Raw genomic sequence first — 18,277 nt, 5'->3', positions numbered from 1 at the left:
GACGTTTCACACAGAACTTTGGGGATTCCCCGCATTGACAGCATTTCTTGTTCCGACTTGCCCGGGAAAAGTTTATAAATTCCTTGAATTGACCGGTTTAACGTTATTATTAAAAAGTTTCCTGCCGTGGTAAGGCTACCGTGCAATGCCAAAGGGTCGTAGGAAAGCGGTAGACGGTATGAAATATTTAGATCTTGTCGTTATTGATGATTGTGGGGAGGGTTTTGTGATGGAAATTTACTTTTATGACCATGGAGCGCCAAAATGACAATATTTTTAATATACCATTACCTGTCATAAACTTTTGCACTGTATTAGTGTGTCAAGAGGAAAATTACTAACGATACCAATCACGTCACCATGTCATCATCGAATTCTTCTCATTATATCGCCACATTTTCTTGGCACATCTTTGACAGTTATTTATCATGTTGGACTTGGATGTTGCAACAAAAATTTCCTAAAATGTTTAATCAATAGGCCTAATCTTTCAGTTGGTGGAAGTGGTGATGCGGGGCCATCTGCCAAGAAGACTAAGTTAACCAATCAGATCAAGGGTAACACTGTCCAGATTGAATGGGAGGCAGACGGACCAAAATGGACAGCATACAATGACGATATCAATGCCGACATCTGTGATGCATGCAATGCTCTCAAGAAAGATGTAAGTTCCCTAACCAGTAAGATTAAATCAATGGCAATTAATGTGAGGCTCCATCTTTGTGAATTCATGTGTACCATCCTTCCTCATCTGCCTGTCCCTTGAAAACATCCTAACTAGTGCTTTTTAATTCAGCTGACATACAAAGTTGGTACTGCAACATTTGTGATCAAGTTTGATGATGGCTTCCAGAAGAACAAGAAGACGGGTTGGGAGCGAAGGATACGTTGTGCCATCCAGGATTCACGAGACGAAGGTAAACGTGCTGCGCTCATTCTACTACAGGGTGTTTAGTAAAACTTTGGCATGTTGAAAGACATGAGATCGAAGTTGTACTGATGATAGAAATCATGTCAATCAAAATAAATGATGAAAATAATCACTTTCCTTTCAGAATTGTACGTCTGGGAGTGGGAAGATGAACATGGCAAGTGGCATCCGTACTCGATCACAAATTCACTTGAAATCGAGGCTGCTCATCAAAGTAAACAAAATGATGTCACCGTGGTGGCATGTCATCGTTCGTATCAGATCGATCTCACCGAGATGGAGCAGGAGAATACAGTAACTAAAGTCTGCAGAAAAGTACGCAGAGAAAAATCAGGTGAGGCAAATATATTTAACTTTTCCTATGTGAAGTTTTAGTTGGCTTACTCTATCATCCTTGGTTTGCACAGAATAGTCATTAAAAGTCATAAAGATTTGGGATTTTAAAAATGAATCCTGATGTCTGACAGGGAAGATTTATTTCTGACAGTAATTTTGTTCTTCATTACAGATGCAGTCGCTGATGTTGCCACGGTTACCACAAAACCTGAACCAGCCGATGAAGAAGAAGAGGTTAAACCGAAAGCATCTGCCAAGAAAGCGTCTGCAGCAACTGCAAAAAGGGCCTCGGCGACCTCAGGAAAAGCTGCGGCTAAGAGTAGCGCTGGGCGTGGCAAATCGGCAAAGGGTAAAGTCAAAGATGAAGACGAGGAAGAAGAAACTACAGGTATGTCGCTAAATAATCAGATGATGTGATATGCGACATGAGTCTTTACCATTGCAAGCATTCCAAGAAGCTTTTACTATGAACAGCTTGTTGTGGCTTGGTATGCTCTACATCAGCACCTTGTGTTGTCACTGTCTTTTGTGATTTATTCCCTTTGGAGGTCAATCATACATTTCTGAAATATTTCTAAAATAGTCGCCGTTCTTTGAGATACTAAACGTCAATGTTTTCTTCAGTGAAGACCGTGGTGATCAAAGGGAAGGCGCCTGTTGACCCAGAATGCACCTCAAAGATAGGTACCGCCCATGTTTACTGTGAAGGAAAGGATGTCTATGATGCCATGTTGAACCAGGTCAGTTTGAAAGCTCGAGACCTGAAAATATTGTAAATGTGCTGTCGTACGTGTAAATGTGGTGGCCTACACAAAATGACTGTCAAATGTGAAATAGGTCCTCTCAACTATGGCTGGGTATAGACCTCACAAAACGAAATTGTCAGGTACCATTTATTTGATATTTGCACCTGTCTCTTTTTCCAGACAAACTTGCAGAATAACAACAATAAGTACTACGTCTGTCAGCTTTTAGAAGACGATAACGCCAAGCGCTACCATGTTTGGTTCCGATGGGGCCGCGTTGGGAAAGTTGGTCAGAATAACTTGACACCCTGTGGTGGCAACTTGGACCAAGCGAAAACAGCGTTTTGTAAAAAGTAAGTGGAAGATGCCCACATGCTTGCTCAATACCCTTTGTTTCTACTCCTTTATTTGTGCGAGACAAGAATTTGCATTTCCTAATGCATTCGTAATTCATTGATGCTGAAATGCTGTACTAAATCCTGCAAGGCAGGCGCTCACATATTGAATTGAATTGAAAATTTTAAAAATGACAGCAGAAACTTTCATTGTCCAAATACTCAGTACTGCTAAACCATACTCAATGCCTCATCAATCCTGCTTGGAGGTCAACTACTCTATAGTGTAGCGTGTTCTCAACCTCAATACTGCTTCATTTCAGATTCAAGGACATCATCAATCCTGCTTGGAGGTCAACTACTCTATAGTGTAGCATGTTCTCAACCTCAATACTGCTTCATTTCAGATTCAAGGACAAGACAAAGAATGACTGGTCACAACGAGACGTCTTTACTAAAGTTGCTGGGCAATATGATCTTTTGAAGATGGACTATAACACAGAAGTATGTTTACTTTCTGCTTTATGTCTCTGGGGGAAAGAAGTCGAAAAGTCGAAAAAATGTGCATTCACCAAAAAAATTTGAATTAAAAAAAAATTTCTGGAAAAGATTCATTTCCCAAATTATCATGAACAAACAAGAAATACAGAAAAAAAAATTTGAAAAAATTTTCTCGCAAATTTTGAGGAAACTTTTTCCAACATCAGACATTTTAAAAAGCATATGATATCAGTCGCTGATCATTAACTTGAGAATACTTCTTCTTGTGTATTTCAGGGTGCCGATAGTGATGGCTCATCAAAGAAGAAAAAGAAGAAGGATGTCAAAATACCAGATTCTAAGTTGGATAAAAGACTACAGGTGAGTCAACTGGTCACGTGATCTCCTTGTGAGATTTTTCCATTTCGAAATCTCTTATTTTGGGGTAGATCATTTCAAACTTGTTTTCGGAGAGTTACAATGCATGACAGGATGACATACAGCTTCCCTTCCTAATCTTCAGGACCTTATAACGCTGATCTGCGATGTCAAATCAATGGAGGAGACTGTCGTAGAAATGAAATACGATTCGAAGAAGGCACCCCTGGGAAAACTGACAGCCGCCCAGATCAAGGCGGGGTACGCTGCATTGAAGAAGATCGACACTTGTTTGACTGCTAATGATATGGAAACGAAACTGGTCCAAGCTTGTGACGAGTTTTATACAAGAATTCCTCATGATTTTGGGTAAGTTGACATCTGAACATAATCATTTGACGTCTTCCTGATATGACTAGAAAGAGCATAGAATGGTTCGAGTCAATCACTAGTGTTAGTTGATGTAGGGAGGCATTCTTGATCGGTTGAACAGTGTGTCTTTCTACACTTTCAGAATGAAACGACCACCTGTTATCCGAACTAAGGTAGATCTGAAGGCAAAAATAGCACTCCTTGAGGTAAATATTCAATCTGTTTGTGTTCAGTATCATTTTCACACCCTATGGTGATTCCTATGGTATTCATACTCTACATTCTATTGCTGAGAGATAGTAACTATGAACTGCTGCGGCCACATATAGTTAACCTGTGGCAGCGTCTAAAATCAGAAAGTGCTCTTGTGGGATTCAGTCCTTTATTGCTAGAATGACAAGATGGAATGTAAACCAACTGAGAGCAAAAGTGAGCAAAAATTGAGGTCAGGAACAAAACAGATGATTCACCCATTTTGACTGATTTCTAATGTTTTCTCCCCAGGCCCTTGGTGATATCGAGATTGCCATGAAGCTATTGAAGAAGGATTTGGGCAGTGACGAGAATCCCGTTGATGCACATTATAAATCACTGGAATGTGAAATGAAACCATTGGCCAAGACTGACCCTGATTTCAAGGTAACAAAGTCATCAAATGGATTGCTAAAAAGAAAACTTAATGAAAAAACATTTCAAATGATCGATGTTTCTTTTTGTTATTGCCTTGTCCACAGGGTTGGTTATTTGTGCCCTTAGTTACTGTGAATCTTTCCTCTGCCTAACAGCTTCAATTATCTCTTCAGATGGTTGAAGATTACCTCCAGTCGACCCACGCCAGCACCCACAACCAGTACAAGATGGTGGTCGAGGATGTTCTCGTCTGTGACAAAAAGGACGAAAAAGATCAATTTGTTGATCATGGCAACAAAATGTTGCTATGGCACGGCTCGCGCTTGTCTAACTGGGTTGGAATCTTGAAGCAAGGTCTCCGCATTGCTCCCCCCGAGGCTCCCGTCACTGGTTACATGGTAAGAGAACTTGATCAAAATATTCCCCTCCATGAAATGTTCCTCATAATATCCTCAGGTCAGCTTTCTTCCAAGACTGAGATGCTTCAAAGATATTGGTCTCACTTGGGGCATATCAATAAACATATTTCGCAACCTGAAACTCTCGCTTGCGATAATATCATCTATAATCGGAAGATGTTCACTGGTGTGATTGTCTCTTTCAGTTTGGGAAAGGTGTCTACTTTGCTGACATATCCAGTAAGAGTGCCAACTACTGTTTTGCATCAAGAGCCAAGAGTACTGGTCTTCTTCTGTTGTGCGAGGTAAGTGATGATCAGCAACATATTATACAGTCAGTTTTTCGACAATATGATCGTAGAACCCACTAAATTCTATAAGGACTTTCACACCAATATTGAGAATTTCTGTGAAAACATGTTTCATCAAACTGTAATGGTAACAAATGCTGTCAATTGGAGATATTGACCTCAGCTGATCTCGGCCATGTCAGCCCTTCACAGCCTCTCAACTGAATCGTTATTCATCATCTTCCTTTCTCGTAGGTCTCTCTCGGCCAGACCAATGATCTCTTATCAGCAGATTACGCTGCTGATAAGCTGCCCAAGAAGAAACACAGCGTGAAGGGGCTCGGCAGTGTTGCCCCGGACCCAAAAAAGACTTTTGTCACGTGAGTACCACTCCTGTTAACCCATAGTTTTGTGGTTTGAATGTACCCACTTTGTCTGAAGATACAAGGTTAGGTTGAGTAATCGATGACTGAGGTCCATCGATACTGGGATGTTGATAAACATTTCTAGGGCTTGATAGTTGGTCCTTGCAGTTGATATTTGCTACCTCGGTTGTTCAATGTTCTTAAAATGACAAATAATCAATGAAAAACTTCATTTCATGTTTGTAATCTCTTCATTACAGTCCTGATGGCGTGACAGTCCCACTAGGTAAGCCGGTCAACACCAACATTGACAACCCTAATGGTTATACCCTCAACTATAACGAGTACATCGTATACGACACCAAGCAGGTTAAGATGAAATACCTCGTCAAGACCAAGTTCAAATTCTGAAGAGGCTTAAGTCTTATACCAATCCATCTATCAATGCTGGGAACTACTCAAGGTGGAGCAGTTAATTAGGCTCAGCAGAGACAGACACTTGCATGTTTGAATTCAGGTCACTTATATTTGAAAGACAGGTCATGAAGCTGAATTCATAGGCCAGTTACTAGTTAGCTTATGGCCAACGTTTAGAGTAGGTGTGAGCTTTGATCAACAAGATAGGGCTGCTGTATAGGGCAGTGTCAACGTGGTCGCGATGTTCTAATTTGATTCCATTAACGTAATGATTCCTTTTGGTTACTGCATGTAGACACACGTGAGGCAAGTTTCCCACAATGATTGTTTGTTATCATGTCTTGATTTGTACTGTCATGTCTGTACATAGTTGATTTACACAAAAATGCTTTTCCTGAAAATAGTTTGCACTTCAGTTCATTAGTTGCAGCCCATTATGATAGATTTGGAAATAAAGTGAGTTAATAAAGACAATAAAGGTCTTTAAAACTAAAGATGGTGTTATTGATTCTTTTGGCTTTGTATTTGTGTATTCACAAGACTTGGGAGTCTGAAGAATGGAGGCACCAAGTGAAAGAGGAGTATGAAGCAACTTTTGTGAAAATGAGAGGCAGCTGCAGCAGTAGTTGCCTGTCCATAGTATCCATCATCAATCAGACACGGATGGATCTTGCCCACTGTGGGTTCAATTATGGTGGTGGTCCTTGGGGGACCAATGGATATGAACAAAATCCTGTGTCTCGCCCCAATCAAGAGGCGTCTTTCCCTCGTAGACTGCTTGTACTGGTGCCCCTAAGCCAGCGGGAATCATGAAGGACACTGTGGACCATGGATGTGTACCTCACTGTGGCAATTTTAATCGTTATCTTGGAGGTTGGTCTGGGTGGAGACCCAATCTCTCACAGATGATCAGTAACAACCCCAGGCCTGATTATCACAGCCCGGAGCACAACTTTGGCGTCAAGTTTCCTGGGGTTGTGAGCTTGTCTTGGATGAGCATCACAGGCACACAGCTCATTGGGTTGTCACATCTTAATATCTCTAATCCCCTCCACCCAAAGAACTTTCGTTTAATCCTGCCTCGATAGGTGGTCCTCTGATTGGGGGGTGGATGAGGCATATCACAACATTCAAAGAAACAACAGAAGACAATATCTAACATTCCCATTATATATCACAATATATTTCTGCATAGAGAGTTGAAAACTTGACAGCAGTGTGGCTAGAATAATAATTTTCAAGGATCCAAGCAAGGGTTCAAAGAAGAGAGCAGTGTACATTACTGAGGGCTATCCCACAGCTCCTGTGGGGATGCAACTGAAGACATGCACAAAGAGTTGATGGAACATTCATGTCACACCCAGCTGAAGAATGTTTGTATGCAATGTCAGAAGGCAGGCGGAGGCAGAATATATGTTACACAACTGTTGTGTCCTCAATTTGTTGAAAACCAAGATTGTTTTGTTCGCATCAACATGTCTTCTTATTTTGAGTGAAACAACCTTGGGAAAGCATACGATTCCAGCTCTTTTGGAAATCAGTTGCATTCACCCACAGAGAACTGAACTTACACAGTACCAATTAAAATCAAGATATAAAATTTAACAGCAATATATACAGCAAAATGATTATAGGAGAAAAACCGATTCCTTACACCAGTTTGAAATTTTTATGAGTTTTAAAAAGTGTTGAAGCATGATATATATTGCTTATATTTTGTATCAAATATAATACATCCTTTAAGCCTGCTTTCTTTATCATGCCCTCTCTCAACAGTCAACAAAATATTAGCCTGGAAAGTAACTTAGTAGGAGCACCACTAACAAAATGAACAGGGCCAGAGCCACCCAAGAGCCAGCCAATCACAAGCAAGTGGTGACTTCATTAAAAGGTCATATGAGTTAGCTCATGGCCCTGAATGAACACTTGATAAAACAAAGCTTCTCCTTCCATTCATGACCCAAGTTTCCCACAAAATCTGTTGCAGCGACAAGTGAGCAACACCTTCTCCCTCGGAACATTTCAAGTGAGCAGCATTTTTGGTGTTGCTCCTCCATGGAAGCATCCATTCACTTAGAACACAGATTTTTTATAACGAAAATAACAAACAACAATTCTGGCTTCCTGAAAATCATTATACAGGTTTCGAGTGAACTTATCTATACTAAATATCAGGACAAGCGATTCATGCCTCTCAGCTCAGAGAGAAGCACACAGGGGTATGTTCAATTCATTCACTAAACGTGTAAGTCAGGACTGAGAAAGACAGTCGTCTCTAAGAGAAAACAACTCGTGCAAACAACAAGTGATTTATACCATGATTTACAAAGATGGATAAAAAACCTAATCAACCCTTGATTATTTTGAACAACTAAAGTATAATTGCACATGATTCAGTAGTAAATAAACACTAACATAAAATATGAGTTCTTACATAAGAATGATGTTCGCTTCTCCAGACCAGTGTGCAGGGCCGGAGAATCGAATATCAACCCGATTTCCTCTGGATGATGTAAGACTGGGTGTAGCCAATTCAAAAGTCTACAATGAAATCATACCCTTTTATCAGACTTTTATCAATGCCCCCTCCAAGCCTCACTGAAGAAATGATTTTAGTTGCCTCAGCATTTTGGCAGTCTTGAATACCTTCACACACAGTATTTTACAACAAATGGACTAAAATCAGCCAAATTGAAAAGCAATTCTTTTCATAATGTGCGAGTGAAACCAACCCAGCAGCCACCCATGTTATTCAATAAAACAAGTAAGACCTGCACATAACTGTGTGCAACAGAAGATTTATAATCCTTGCAGAGAAATAATCCGCAAAAACAATTGTGCGTCTTCAATATAAAACAAATTCAGCACTGTCAATTGCAGCTTTTTTCACACACCTTACTTTTCTCAATTTGGGCTTATTTGACTGTGATTTCATCAAATTCACACCAAACACTGGCCTGTCACTTTTGGGCATAATCATAAAACGAACTGGATGTGCAGCATCATTTCACCACTTAAATCCCCAAAAATTGTTTCAGGAGAAGTTTATTTTGACCCATTCCTAATCTGGGCACACTCACGGTCAAACAGTGTGTATTTGGTGAAAACGCAATACCTAAAGTTGAACAGCAGAATGCGACTTGCACCAATGTTTATATCATGCCAATACCTGGGCAACCTTCATAAAAACCTGAGTTTAGTGACATGCTCATTGAAATAGGGTTTAATGAGCAACACTTTGAGGTATCTCTGACCATATACTGAATAGACAGATTAAAGAAGGTCCTGAATTAATGCTGGGCAGGCACTAGGACAAACTGTCTGTATGAAACTAACAAGTTTGGAAGAGACTTCACTGGTGCCCTATAGTCTTTTAAAAATTTGGGAAGAGGAGAATTCTTGGGAGACATACACTTCTAAAATGTCTGTGAAGGGTTTTCAGCCCAAGGTTGTTTCGGCGGGAGGGCTAACTTTGGCTGGCTGCCTCCCTGTCCACCATGAACCTGTGACTTGCTCGTCACACCTTGGGTAACAAGGCTCTCCGATGGTAAGGACACTTCTGACCTCCTGTGAAAGAGATAAAGGTTACAATGTCAACGACCATGACAAGTTTGGACTCCATGTGTCACCATCAGGTTGGTACCCGATCTTCAGCATTGCCCTGTACGGTGAGTTGTTCTTCTCCAGGGAGTATACCTCCTCCAAGTTCAAAGTCAGGATAAGTGTTTTGGCATCGGACAACAGCTTGGCACCAATTGGGCTTATTGGCGTAGTGACTTCTGCCTGAAAGACTGATTTAATCCTGGATTATTGGAATAATTTAAGCTTTTCTGAAATCATTGGCTCTTTACCTACCTTTCAGTTCCGAAATTATTAGCAAGGTCAGCACCAAGGCATGTGTTTAGAAGGGCTTCCTCATTGGCTGATTCATCACTGCTACTCGTGTCCTGCTGTCCGGACCAACTACCAGTCAGATTGTCACGGCTGAAGAAATGAAAATTGATGTTATGAACCACTTCAGCTGCTTCAGGAAAGTATATCTGACCCGTCGCCATCAGCTTTAAGACTTGGTTGTTTCAGGACGACTTAGGTGGTGTAGCACTTTGATCAGGCCTTGGAAAGGAGCCATTCTATTTATCATATTATCTTTTCGAAAGGTGAGAAAGATCTGAACTTACCCTTCAGGATTTTGAAATCCCTGCGTTGGCCAGCTGTGGTGTAATTTGAGATCGCCGGATCCCGCAGACCAAATCTGACTATTCTGTCCCGTTCCAATTAAAGCACCAATCGATGCTACATAGTTCAAGAATTCAGGGTCGCTACCAAAAGAACTAGCACTGCCATAAGAAAAGAACTGCTGCTGCATATTGTTATCGGAGTTTCCTCGATGCGGCCATGTGTTTCGTCCAATTTCACCCTTTTCCATCACATCGCCAAGAGCCCCATCAGATAACCGATGCTGGCTGGCATTGTTTATATTTGAGTAGTCATTCTCACGCATCATAATAGGTGGCGGTTGTGTCGATGGCGGTGGTGGAATCGGTGACGTCTGCTGAGTAGTAAACACAGGTGGATATTGGGAGTAAAATGGTTCTGGTGGTGGTACTGGTGGACATGATGGTGGCAGTGACGTGGATTCTGGGATTGATTCTAACGGCTTGTTGCCATGGTGACCAGACAGGAAGTCGATCACGCTGTCGAGTTCTTCTTGTGTAACAGCGTGATTCTCATCCCGGTTACATGGACCTGTAGACAGATAACGATAACACTATGAAAATCAGGCTCATTACATCATTTCACCAATCTGTGTCTTGATATTTCACCCATTAACACTGCGATGAGTTCTGAGAAGAACGATGTGTTTGTCTAGACAACAGTACTTACTACAATTATCAAAAATTTTACTAAGTTTGTGTGTATAGTGAATATTGAATACATTTGAAGACATGTACATGTACAACATTCTACAATGCTTGTGTACACCCTTATCAGTTCAAACAGGAAATTGGTAAACTTTGATACTGCTGGTCTGACATGATCTATAGACTCTGCCCTTTAACATGATCATTCATACTCACCTAAATGCACCGTACGTGGTAACTGTCCTGCAAGGCTTGTTTTGACATCATTTTGATTCTTAAGAGATTGACCTGAGGCAGTCCGTGATCCGATGTCACCAAATCGTGATGGTTGTCCTTCAGTGATATAACTCCGCTGACTCCCGTAGCCAGGATGCTTTGGGGGTTTCTGGCTCCAGATATCTGGTATAGTTTTATCAGTGTTCGTAACTGGGACAAGCTGTGGAGGCCAGCTGCCATGACTACCAGATTTTCCTTGACCTTGTGGCACGTCATCGGCTGATTTGTGCGTCTCAGTAACCGTGAGTTTTGCCAGTGATTGCAACGCTGACATATGTGTGTCATTTTCATTGCGCACAGGTGCGCCGTGGTGTATCAAATCGTCCACTTTTTTATAATCGTAAAACTGTGATAGGACCTCGGTACTGGTGAGAACAAACTGGCAGTGTAGGCGTATTACATGAAGATAACCTTTGGCAAGGGTCTGAAAAACAGGATTTTTACAGATATTACAAGGACAAATCCTGCTACCAGGGATATAAATGCCCACAGCCAGAAAACAGCCCATTAGAATAGAAGCTGGCCAACCTGCAACTGACTTCCACCTTTCTTAACTCCAGATACCAATGCACACAGCCCGCCACACACACCTACATCACTCCAGGTAGGCACTGACAAGAAATGTTTTAACAAACAGATGTAGACTTGTGAGCACTGAAGTGTTGATAAACCAAAGCATGAGAACAATAACTTAATGGCAGCCAAGAAGAATGAACTGGAAGGATAGCCGTCTCATTCTTACCTGTAATTGATCCTGCGAGCGCAACTCCTTACAATCACCTTCAACTTTATTCAGCAGTCCATGCAGCATTGTATCCAGCTTTGATTTCATCTGAGTTGTCACACTATTCGTTGCCATAAAGAGTTCTTTCATAGCGTTATGAAACTGGCCCGCAGCTTCTGAATACGGTGTGTTTTGAAATACTTTTGTAAACGATTCAGCCATGTGGGTGCCAGCCCCACAGAATTTGATCATGAAGTCTAAGAAGTTAGCACTGGATGTGCAGCAGTCATGGATGTCTCCCTGCAATGTCCCGGCCAGTGGCACGTGGGTATGAAACGTCGAGCGGCTTTCCGCCATTGGAGGTTTAGGGCCTTGGGCAAGTTGGAAGTGACGACGTATGTTATCCATGGTACAAGAGAATAGGGACTACATGTAGCACTGGAAGGGTCTTTACCATTATGCCATTATTTAGCCACAGCAGACGACAATCTCTCAAGCAGACGACAAGACTTCCTACAGATTGACAGGTCCAGATTTTTTACAATCAACAACGTGTCAACTTGACCTCAAGTGTTTGGAAGACAAATCCTCTTTGCATCTGCAGCTGTCGGATGGAGGAGTAAGATTCGTAAGATGTTGATAGAGATGGTGATATTGACAATAATAATAAAGACGATGACAGTCAATCAATGTCAATCATCAGAGCACACCTTGGGATAAGATCACACTGGGCAGGGGACTTTCCGCAGAATCCTTCGACAATCACAAATCCAGAAGTTCTGAATCAAGAAGTTTTAATGATAGCACCATTATTGATCAGGAATTTTCTGTCTTACATCTGGTTGGCATTCAGAGACTCATCAATGTGCTGATCAAGAAACCATTTCAACCTGCAAGTAAAAGAGAACAATATTTCAAACAGTTTTTGAAGAGATGCTTTTGCTCACCACATTCCAGCAAACACACTTGACACATTAAAGGCCTATTATGTTTTTGTGAAAAAATTTGAAAATTGAACAACAGTAGCCATAATTCCACCTGCTTGTATGAACTTGTCACTATTGGTACTTGTTGCACTTCAAGTACGGCAACCTAGTAATGTACATGTAATTGTTCAGTTGGACTTATTGAAAATGAAAGTGTGGTGGCTGGTAAGGACGGTGCTAAGCCTACCAATAGCGAGGATTGGCTTAGGCTGAAGCAAAAGTATACAATGGAAAGTATGGTATGCATGCAGGGCTAAGAATTCATGGAGGCGACAGAGGCAGCTGTAATTGCTGGGCACTGAGTGGAGAGCTGAGTACCTGAAAATGGTCATACACATAAACTGACAAATCAAGTATAATCAGTCACTCATACATACACTGTAAACGATTCAAATGATGAAATCTAATTTATCTGCTGAACAGGTGCAACTCTGCATAACTTTGCTTGTTCAACTTGTTCAGTGCCATCAAACATGAATAGCAGACTACTTGGAATACTACTCATAACATTAACAATGCCAACAGCATGTTGTTACATGGTGTAGGCCATAGTTTCATCTAAATGGACTCGGAGCCTTGTGTGTCAAGATCACTGAACCAATATATTGGAGGCAAGGTGTGTGGAAAAAAGCAACAGCACACAAAACACAAAATTAAATTTTCAGACATAATGAGCCAAAACACTACGTACTGCAGTAGGTATTGTACAATGAACAACACTGAATGTCATACGCCCCAACTACTTAAAATCAGCCAACACCCATCATGTGGGCCTACAAACATATTGAGACCAACTGCTCTAATGACACAATTACTGGATGCAAAGTTCAGCTGCTGCTGGTCCACACACAAATTAACGATCAAATGTACAAGATATCCAACAGAAAAGAACACAGAATGTTTCTAACCAGAACCAAGGTTTATGCAAGAAGCTATCGTTGAGAAAGACCAGGTAATCCAACATAGACCGCATACCTCCACTTAGCACCAACGGGAGCAGGAGAAGAAAACCAAAGGTGGTCTTTTAAGCATTTCTCACTGCCCCAGTTCCACTGGTGCTGCATAGTCTGCATTCTATAAATAACAAACCCACATAAATTATGTGTTTAGCTTTATATGCTTGCATACAGTGACATCTGGAGATAAGTTTTCCATCCACGAATACAGTAGCTCAATCCTTTTTCAGTTAACCCTTTCAATCACTATAATTAATACAAATGTATGTTTTTTAAAACTTTGACACAAAAAAGGAAACAAACTTTAACAAAGGCACATATGCTGTCATTAACATCATAGGTAAATCATTGTATGTGTCCATTGTAATTCTCAACTGAGCAGATAAGGGATGAAGATTCTGCATGTCTCGAAAATATCCCCCGCCATACTCCTTTTAGTAACTTAGAATCTGTGCTGCAGAATTCCTACATTGTATCAGTGTTCTCCACAGGGTTTTCAAAAGGTAGGGTAGTCCCTTGATATTCAAGAAGTTTTACCAGGGTGCAACACAAGGTGGGGTGGCCAGCAAGTTAAGGAAGGGTGGCCCTAAAGAACCATTTACAAAGTTCTAGAGCAAGGGAGGGCTGCCTCCAAGGTAGGGCATGCACATGAGTACCTTGGATACCTTGGTCGGAAACTTATCAATGATTCAATGAATGAGCATCCATTACCGTAAGCAAAATCTGGAAATTTTGTGCTGACTTCTATTCTAGCTTTATTGCCTCACCATGCAAACAAGACACGGTCGTGTTGCACAATATCGTATTATCGGCATAAGCAATGATTGAATGTAAAAAATACCCAGGGTCCATATGTCATATGGTCACTAAATTACATCTACTAATTTCTGGCAAATGACGTAAATCATGCACAATCAGGTGCGCAACGTCATTTGCTGTCTCTGTCAGCTGATTGATCAGTATGGCAATGCGCAAACCGTGAAATAGGCATTATATCCAGGTCGACCAGGACGGAGGTTCTGTTCTGGTCATGTGTTTGAACGCAACTATAGACCAGCTATTCCGTCAATGGATGACCTCTTTTGGGCCATGATCGTAGATTGTAAACTCTTTCCATTTTTGCTGATGGTGTTGATCGAAGGTGAAAAATTACTCACTGACTCCTGTCCAACAATAGAAACAGTCACACCCACCAACCACGTCATTATTGTTATTTCTATTGTCGGACGCATCTTAGCCGAACATATTGGCTTTATGTTTTACCAAGAATCCTGCCAAACATTTTGATACAAACTCTAGACAAGTTAACTTACCAATTAAAGTTGGAACCAGCGTCGCTTGTAAGATACGGGAATAAGACGGCGAATACGACATAAATCACTTGCAAAAATGACAAATCACCACACTTCATTTAGGAACAGTACCTAACTTTCCTGATAGATGGGGCTGCAATTGACAAGTTACTGCAAAAATATTTTAAATAATCAAACTATTTTAAATCAACTCAGACAAACAGCAATGTCGTAATATAAATCTCAATGTAGTTTTTATATTTTTAAACAAAATTTGAACACTTTATTGTCGCATTCTGACATTTACGCTAAATTTGGTGTTGCGGTGGTTAACGTGCACGGAAATCTTTGGCAAAATGAGATTTCATGCCCACAGTGCCCGTTTTCTGGGATTGCTTAGAGTTGGCCCCAGCCGTCGATTTGCAGCTTGCACGTTCCGGATGGATATTCATGCAATCACGTGTATGTCATGTGACGTTCTTCTTCGTCTTGTCGCGGCCTTCTTGAGAAATTAGAGACTAATTTTCTTAAATCTTAAGTAATAAAGGCTTTTTAAATTAGTCTTTTGATTAGTAATTAGCCAAGTACGCCCTGTTTGTATTTAGCGTGTGCCAAACATCCCCAAATATTAATATAAGCCCAGATATCATGCTAGTAATCTACAATAACGCGATGTTCTTGACACACCCTGTATAATTTCACATCCCCTCCCTCTGAAAGAAAAGCCAGTCGAGGCCTGGCATACTCCCACTGATAGAAGAGCCGCTATTAGGTTGCAACTTTTTGGTCGAATCGACGGCTGGGCTAAAACGGCTAATATAAGCCGGGGCACTCAACGCGGTCATGAAATCATGAAAGCATATTTTGCGAATTTTTCGAAATTGTAAAAATGCACGATTATTCCACAAGCTATCAATAATTAATCCTCAAAAGTAAGCTAGGCGTCGAGCTATTCAAATTACCAGTCATCGCAAACATGGTATGTTGGTGATAGTTTTTATTGTAGTTTTACGCATGTTTATGGCAATACAACATATACAAAAAGCCGGAGACAGACTGAGACTGATTGAGAGTGAGTGGGAGAGACATCTGACCTGAGTTGAGAGAGTATCATCCCCATCATCATATCTGAAAGAAAGATAACAGCCTCTAAAACCTGGGGAAAAAGGCTTGGTAAGCGTCGATGTTGTGGCTTCAGCGATCGTGCTAGTCATTTATTTTCAAATACCCTTTTTCTATTGTTTGTTGTTTATCTTTCAGATTTTCCTTGGAAAATCTTCTACAATGCGGAGTTCCTCCAAGATTTGGAACTTCTTTCATCGGAAACTCGGGGATAAGATACAACTTCAGTCAATATCGACCAGTATACGAAATGTAATGTCAGGTGATGAAAAAGACACTGATTCAAAAGATGATAACTTGCGTGACCGGAGTGTTGGAGATTTACTAAATGAGTCAACATCACAGCCATTTTCTGAAACTCGTGTTGATGAATATCCATCTGATATAAGTGACTCGTTAGCAGAGTATAACAAATGGAGGCGAGTTCAGGGCAACCATGCTTTCAGACCAAGGGTCGATCCTAGACAGACTAGCATCTTTTTATTTCCTGGGCAGGGCAGTCAGTTTGTTGGCATGGGAAGGAAACTCCTTCCATATCCGAATGTGAGAGACATGTATGATGCTGCCAGTAATATCCTTGGTTACGATTTGTTGAGTTTGTGTTTGAATGGGCCCAAGGAAGACCTTATGAAGACAGCTTATTGCCAGCCAGCTATGTTTGTAACGTCATTAGCTGCTGTAGAGAAGTTAAAAGAGGAATCCCCAAAGGTAGGCACTTTTAAGGCATTTTAGATAAAGCAATGATGGAAAGCAATCACAAAAGGAAAGCAACTTGAGTTTGGTGAAGGAGTCTCTGGCAGTGTGTAATTTAAATGGCTCTTCTCACGTTGACTTGTTTCAGGCGACTCTTCTTGCCATCGTTGCAAGATATTTGATTATGCCTTTGTCTCATTTCAGGAAGTTGAGAACTGTATAGCAACCGCTGGTTTTAGTGTTGGAGAGTATGCTGCCCTTGTGTTTGCTGGGGCAATGAGTTTTGAAGATGGTAAACATCAATATTTTTCTCGGTTTCAAACAAGAAACAAGAATGCAACATTCAGTAGAGATTAGTTCAATATCTAAACATGACATGGCGCTACACATAATGTACAGGGTATATAGTTTCTATGAGGCATACTATGAGGAATCCATATATTTCAGGTTTTCACTATATGTCATTTCTAAGAGTAGTCTGAAAGTGGTCTGTAAAGAATGCTATCAATATTCAAAGCAGTGTCCTTAGTAAACAGGTTGTCCTCCTGGCAGAGGTATCCATTTCACACTCTTATGTTGAACGTTTGTATGTTCCAGCGCTCGAAGTTGTAAAGTTACGTGCCCAGCGGATGCAGGAAGTCTCTGAGCTGTTGCCTAGTGGTATGATGACTGTCTTCTGTAGCCCTGAAACCCGGCTTGGCCTGGCCTGCAAGGCAGCACAGGAGTACTGCGTCAAGAAGTTATTTATAGCTGAGCCTGTCTGTCGTATTGCAAACTACTTGTATTCTAGTTGTAAAGTCATAGCAGGCAATGCAGAGGTATGTTATCATTTCTTTGGGATATTTTATTCTACTCTGTAAGAGATCCTAGCCCAAGGATGTCTTTGAGATGTTGATGTGTTATTTGTTGGGAGTTGTCTCATCATTATCCTGGATGGTGGTACTTTTCAGAATGATTCAGGAATTCAAGAATGATAAACCTTGAAAGTGGATATGGCACCAGACTGTCTTTACTGACTTTGCCAGAACACACTCATTGCTTGTCAAACCTACATGCAGTAAGATTCCTCTCCTTTTTCAGGCACTTCAGTTCATTGAAACTCACGCCAAAGAATTTGGCATCAAACGCGTTAAACATTTGCCAGTCAGTGGAGCATTTCATACGGAGATTATGCGATCAGTTGCAGAGGACATTGGCGATATTCTGCACAGAATGGAAATTCAACATCCAATGATATCTGTGCATTCAAACGTCACGTCCAAACGTTACAGTACATCAAAAAGTATTGTTTTGAACTTGAAGCGCCAGGTCTATAAACCAGTTTTATGGGAGCAGACTCTTCATGTGATGTATTCTCGAGACCAGGGGATGGAGTTTCCGAACACGTGGGAAATGGGACCTGGCCAACAGCTGGGGACACTGTTGCGTGTTGTCAACAAGAAAGCTCATGCTCATTATAATTGTGTTGAGGTTTAGATCTTGTTTTTGCTGTGAGCTTACATTAGGAAATAAATATTTCACTGTAAATTCTTACTTTCATTGTTTTCTTTGTTTACATGTACTCAATTCTTACTTGCACATAAAGCAAGGATACAGAGGGGTCTTCTGTCACAATCAGGTGGATGATCATGCCGTACTTCACCGCCGATAACTCCCCCCCTGATTGGCTGTCCAAAGGGCTGTTACTT

General features: G+C 41.0%; 3 protein-coding genes across 3 annotated transcripts; 2 read left to right on the top strand and 1 right to left on the bottom strand.

The window, feature by feature from the left end:
* Window positions 1–28: 28 nt before the first annotated feature.
* Window positions 29–6,152, top strand: LOC135495493 (poly [ADP-ribose] polymerase 2-like). The gene is made up of 16 exons (XM_064784208.1): window positions 29–176; window positions 495–664; window positions 797–917; window positions 1,056–1,265; window positions 1,440–1,655; window positions 1,892–2,007; window positions 2,194–2,366; window positions 2,756–2,852; window positions 3,126–3,209; window positions 3,352–3,575; window positions 3,721–3,784; window positions 4,083–4,217; window positions 4,382–4,606; window positions 4,813–4,911; window positions 5,152–5,276; window positions 5,522–6,152. The coding sequence occupies exons 1-16, from the start codon at window positions 146–148 to the stop codon at window positions 5,670–5,672; spliced, it is 2,241 nt and encodes a 746-aa protein (XP_064640278.1). The 5' UTR covers window positions 29–145; the 3' UTR covers window positions 5,673–6,152.
* Window positions 6,153–6,834: 682 nt separating this feature from the next.
* LOC135495981 (uncharacterized) lies at window positions 6,835–14,910 on the bottom strand. Its single transcript, XM_064785049.1, has 6 exons — window positions 14,796–14,910; window positions 11,559–12,430; window positions 10,757–11,240; window positions 9,857–10,424; window positions 9,534–9,662; window positions 6,835–9,245 (listed from the first exon to the last, which is right to left on the bottom strand). The coding sequence occupies exons 2-6, from the start codon at window positions 11,946–11,948 to the stop codon at window positions 9,095–9,097; spliced, it is 1,722 nt and encodes a 573-aa protein (XP_064641119.1). The 5' UTR covers window positions 11,949–12,430; window positions 14,796–14,910; the 3' UTR covers window positions 6,835–9,094.
* Window positions 14,911–15,618: 708 nt separating this feature from the next.
* Window positions 15,619–18,089, top strand: LOC135495904 (malonyl-CoA-acyl carrier protein transacylase, mitochondrial-like). Its single transcript, XM_064784920.1, has 5 exons — window positions 15,619–15,753; window positions 16,035–16,604; window positions 16,794–16,881; window positions 17,187–17,407; window positions 17,670–18,089. Exons 1-5 carry the CDS (start codon window positions 15,751–15,753, stop codon window positions 18,063–18,065), a joined length of 1,278 nt encoding a protein of 425 aa, XP_064640990.1. The 5' UTR covers window positions 15,619–15,750; the 3' UTR covers window positions 18,066–18,089.
* Window positions 18,090–18,277: the final 188 nt, after the last annotated feature.

This window comes from Lineus longissimus, chromosome 11, assembly GCF_910592395.1.
Source record: "Lineus longissimus chromosome 11, tnLinLong1.2, whole genome shotgun sequence".
NCBI classification, from domain to species: domain Eukaryota; kingdom Metazoa; phylum Nemertea; class Pilidiophora; order Heteronemertea; family Lineidae; genus Lineus; species Lineus longissimus.
Note: the sequence above shows the minus strand (reverse complement) of the source record. Positions and strands in the feature narration are given on the sequence as shown.

Excerpts from the sequence above, each read along its gene's own strand:
- LOC135495493 (XM_064784208.1), top strand. The coding sequence starts at position 146 with ATGCCAAAGGGTCGTAGGAAAGCGGTAGACG. Across the intron at positions 3,210-3,351 it reads AGTTGGATAAAAGACTACAG|GACCTTATAACGCTGATCTG; the intron begins GTGAGTCAACTG and ends CCTAATCTTCAG. Across the intron at positions 3,785-4,082 it reads CAAAAATAGCACTCCTTGAG|GCCCTTGGTGATATCGAGAT; the intron begins GTAAATATTCAA and ends TTTTCTCCCCAG.
- LOC135495981 (XM_064785049.1), bottom strand. The coding sequence starts at position 11,948 with ATGGATAACATACGTCGTCACTTCCAACTTGCCCAAGGCCCTAAACCT. Across the intron at positions 9,663-9,856 it reads GGATTTCAAAATCCTGAAGG|CCGTGACAATCTGACTGGTA; the intron begins GTAAGTTCAGAT and ends TCATTTCTTCAG. Across the intron at positions 9,246-9,533 it reads AATAATTTCGGAACTGAAAG|GAGGTCAGAAGTGTCCTTAC; the intron begins GTAGGTAAAGAG and ends TCTCTTTCACAG.
- LOC135495904 (XM_064784920.1), top strand. Across the intron at positions 16,605-16,793 it reads TAAAAGAGGAATCCCCAAAG|GAAGTTGAGAACTGTATAGC; the intron begins GTAGGCACTTTT and ends GTCTCATTTCAG. Across the intron at positions 16,882-17,186 it reads GGCAATGAGTTTTGAAGATG|CGCTCGAAGTTGTAAAGTTA; the intron begins GTAAACATCAAT and ends TGTATGTTCCAG.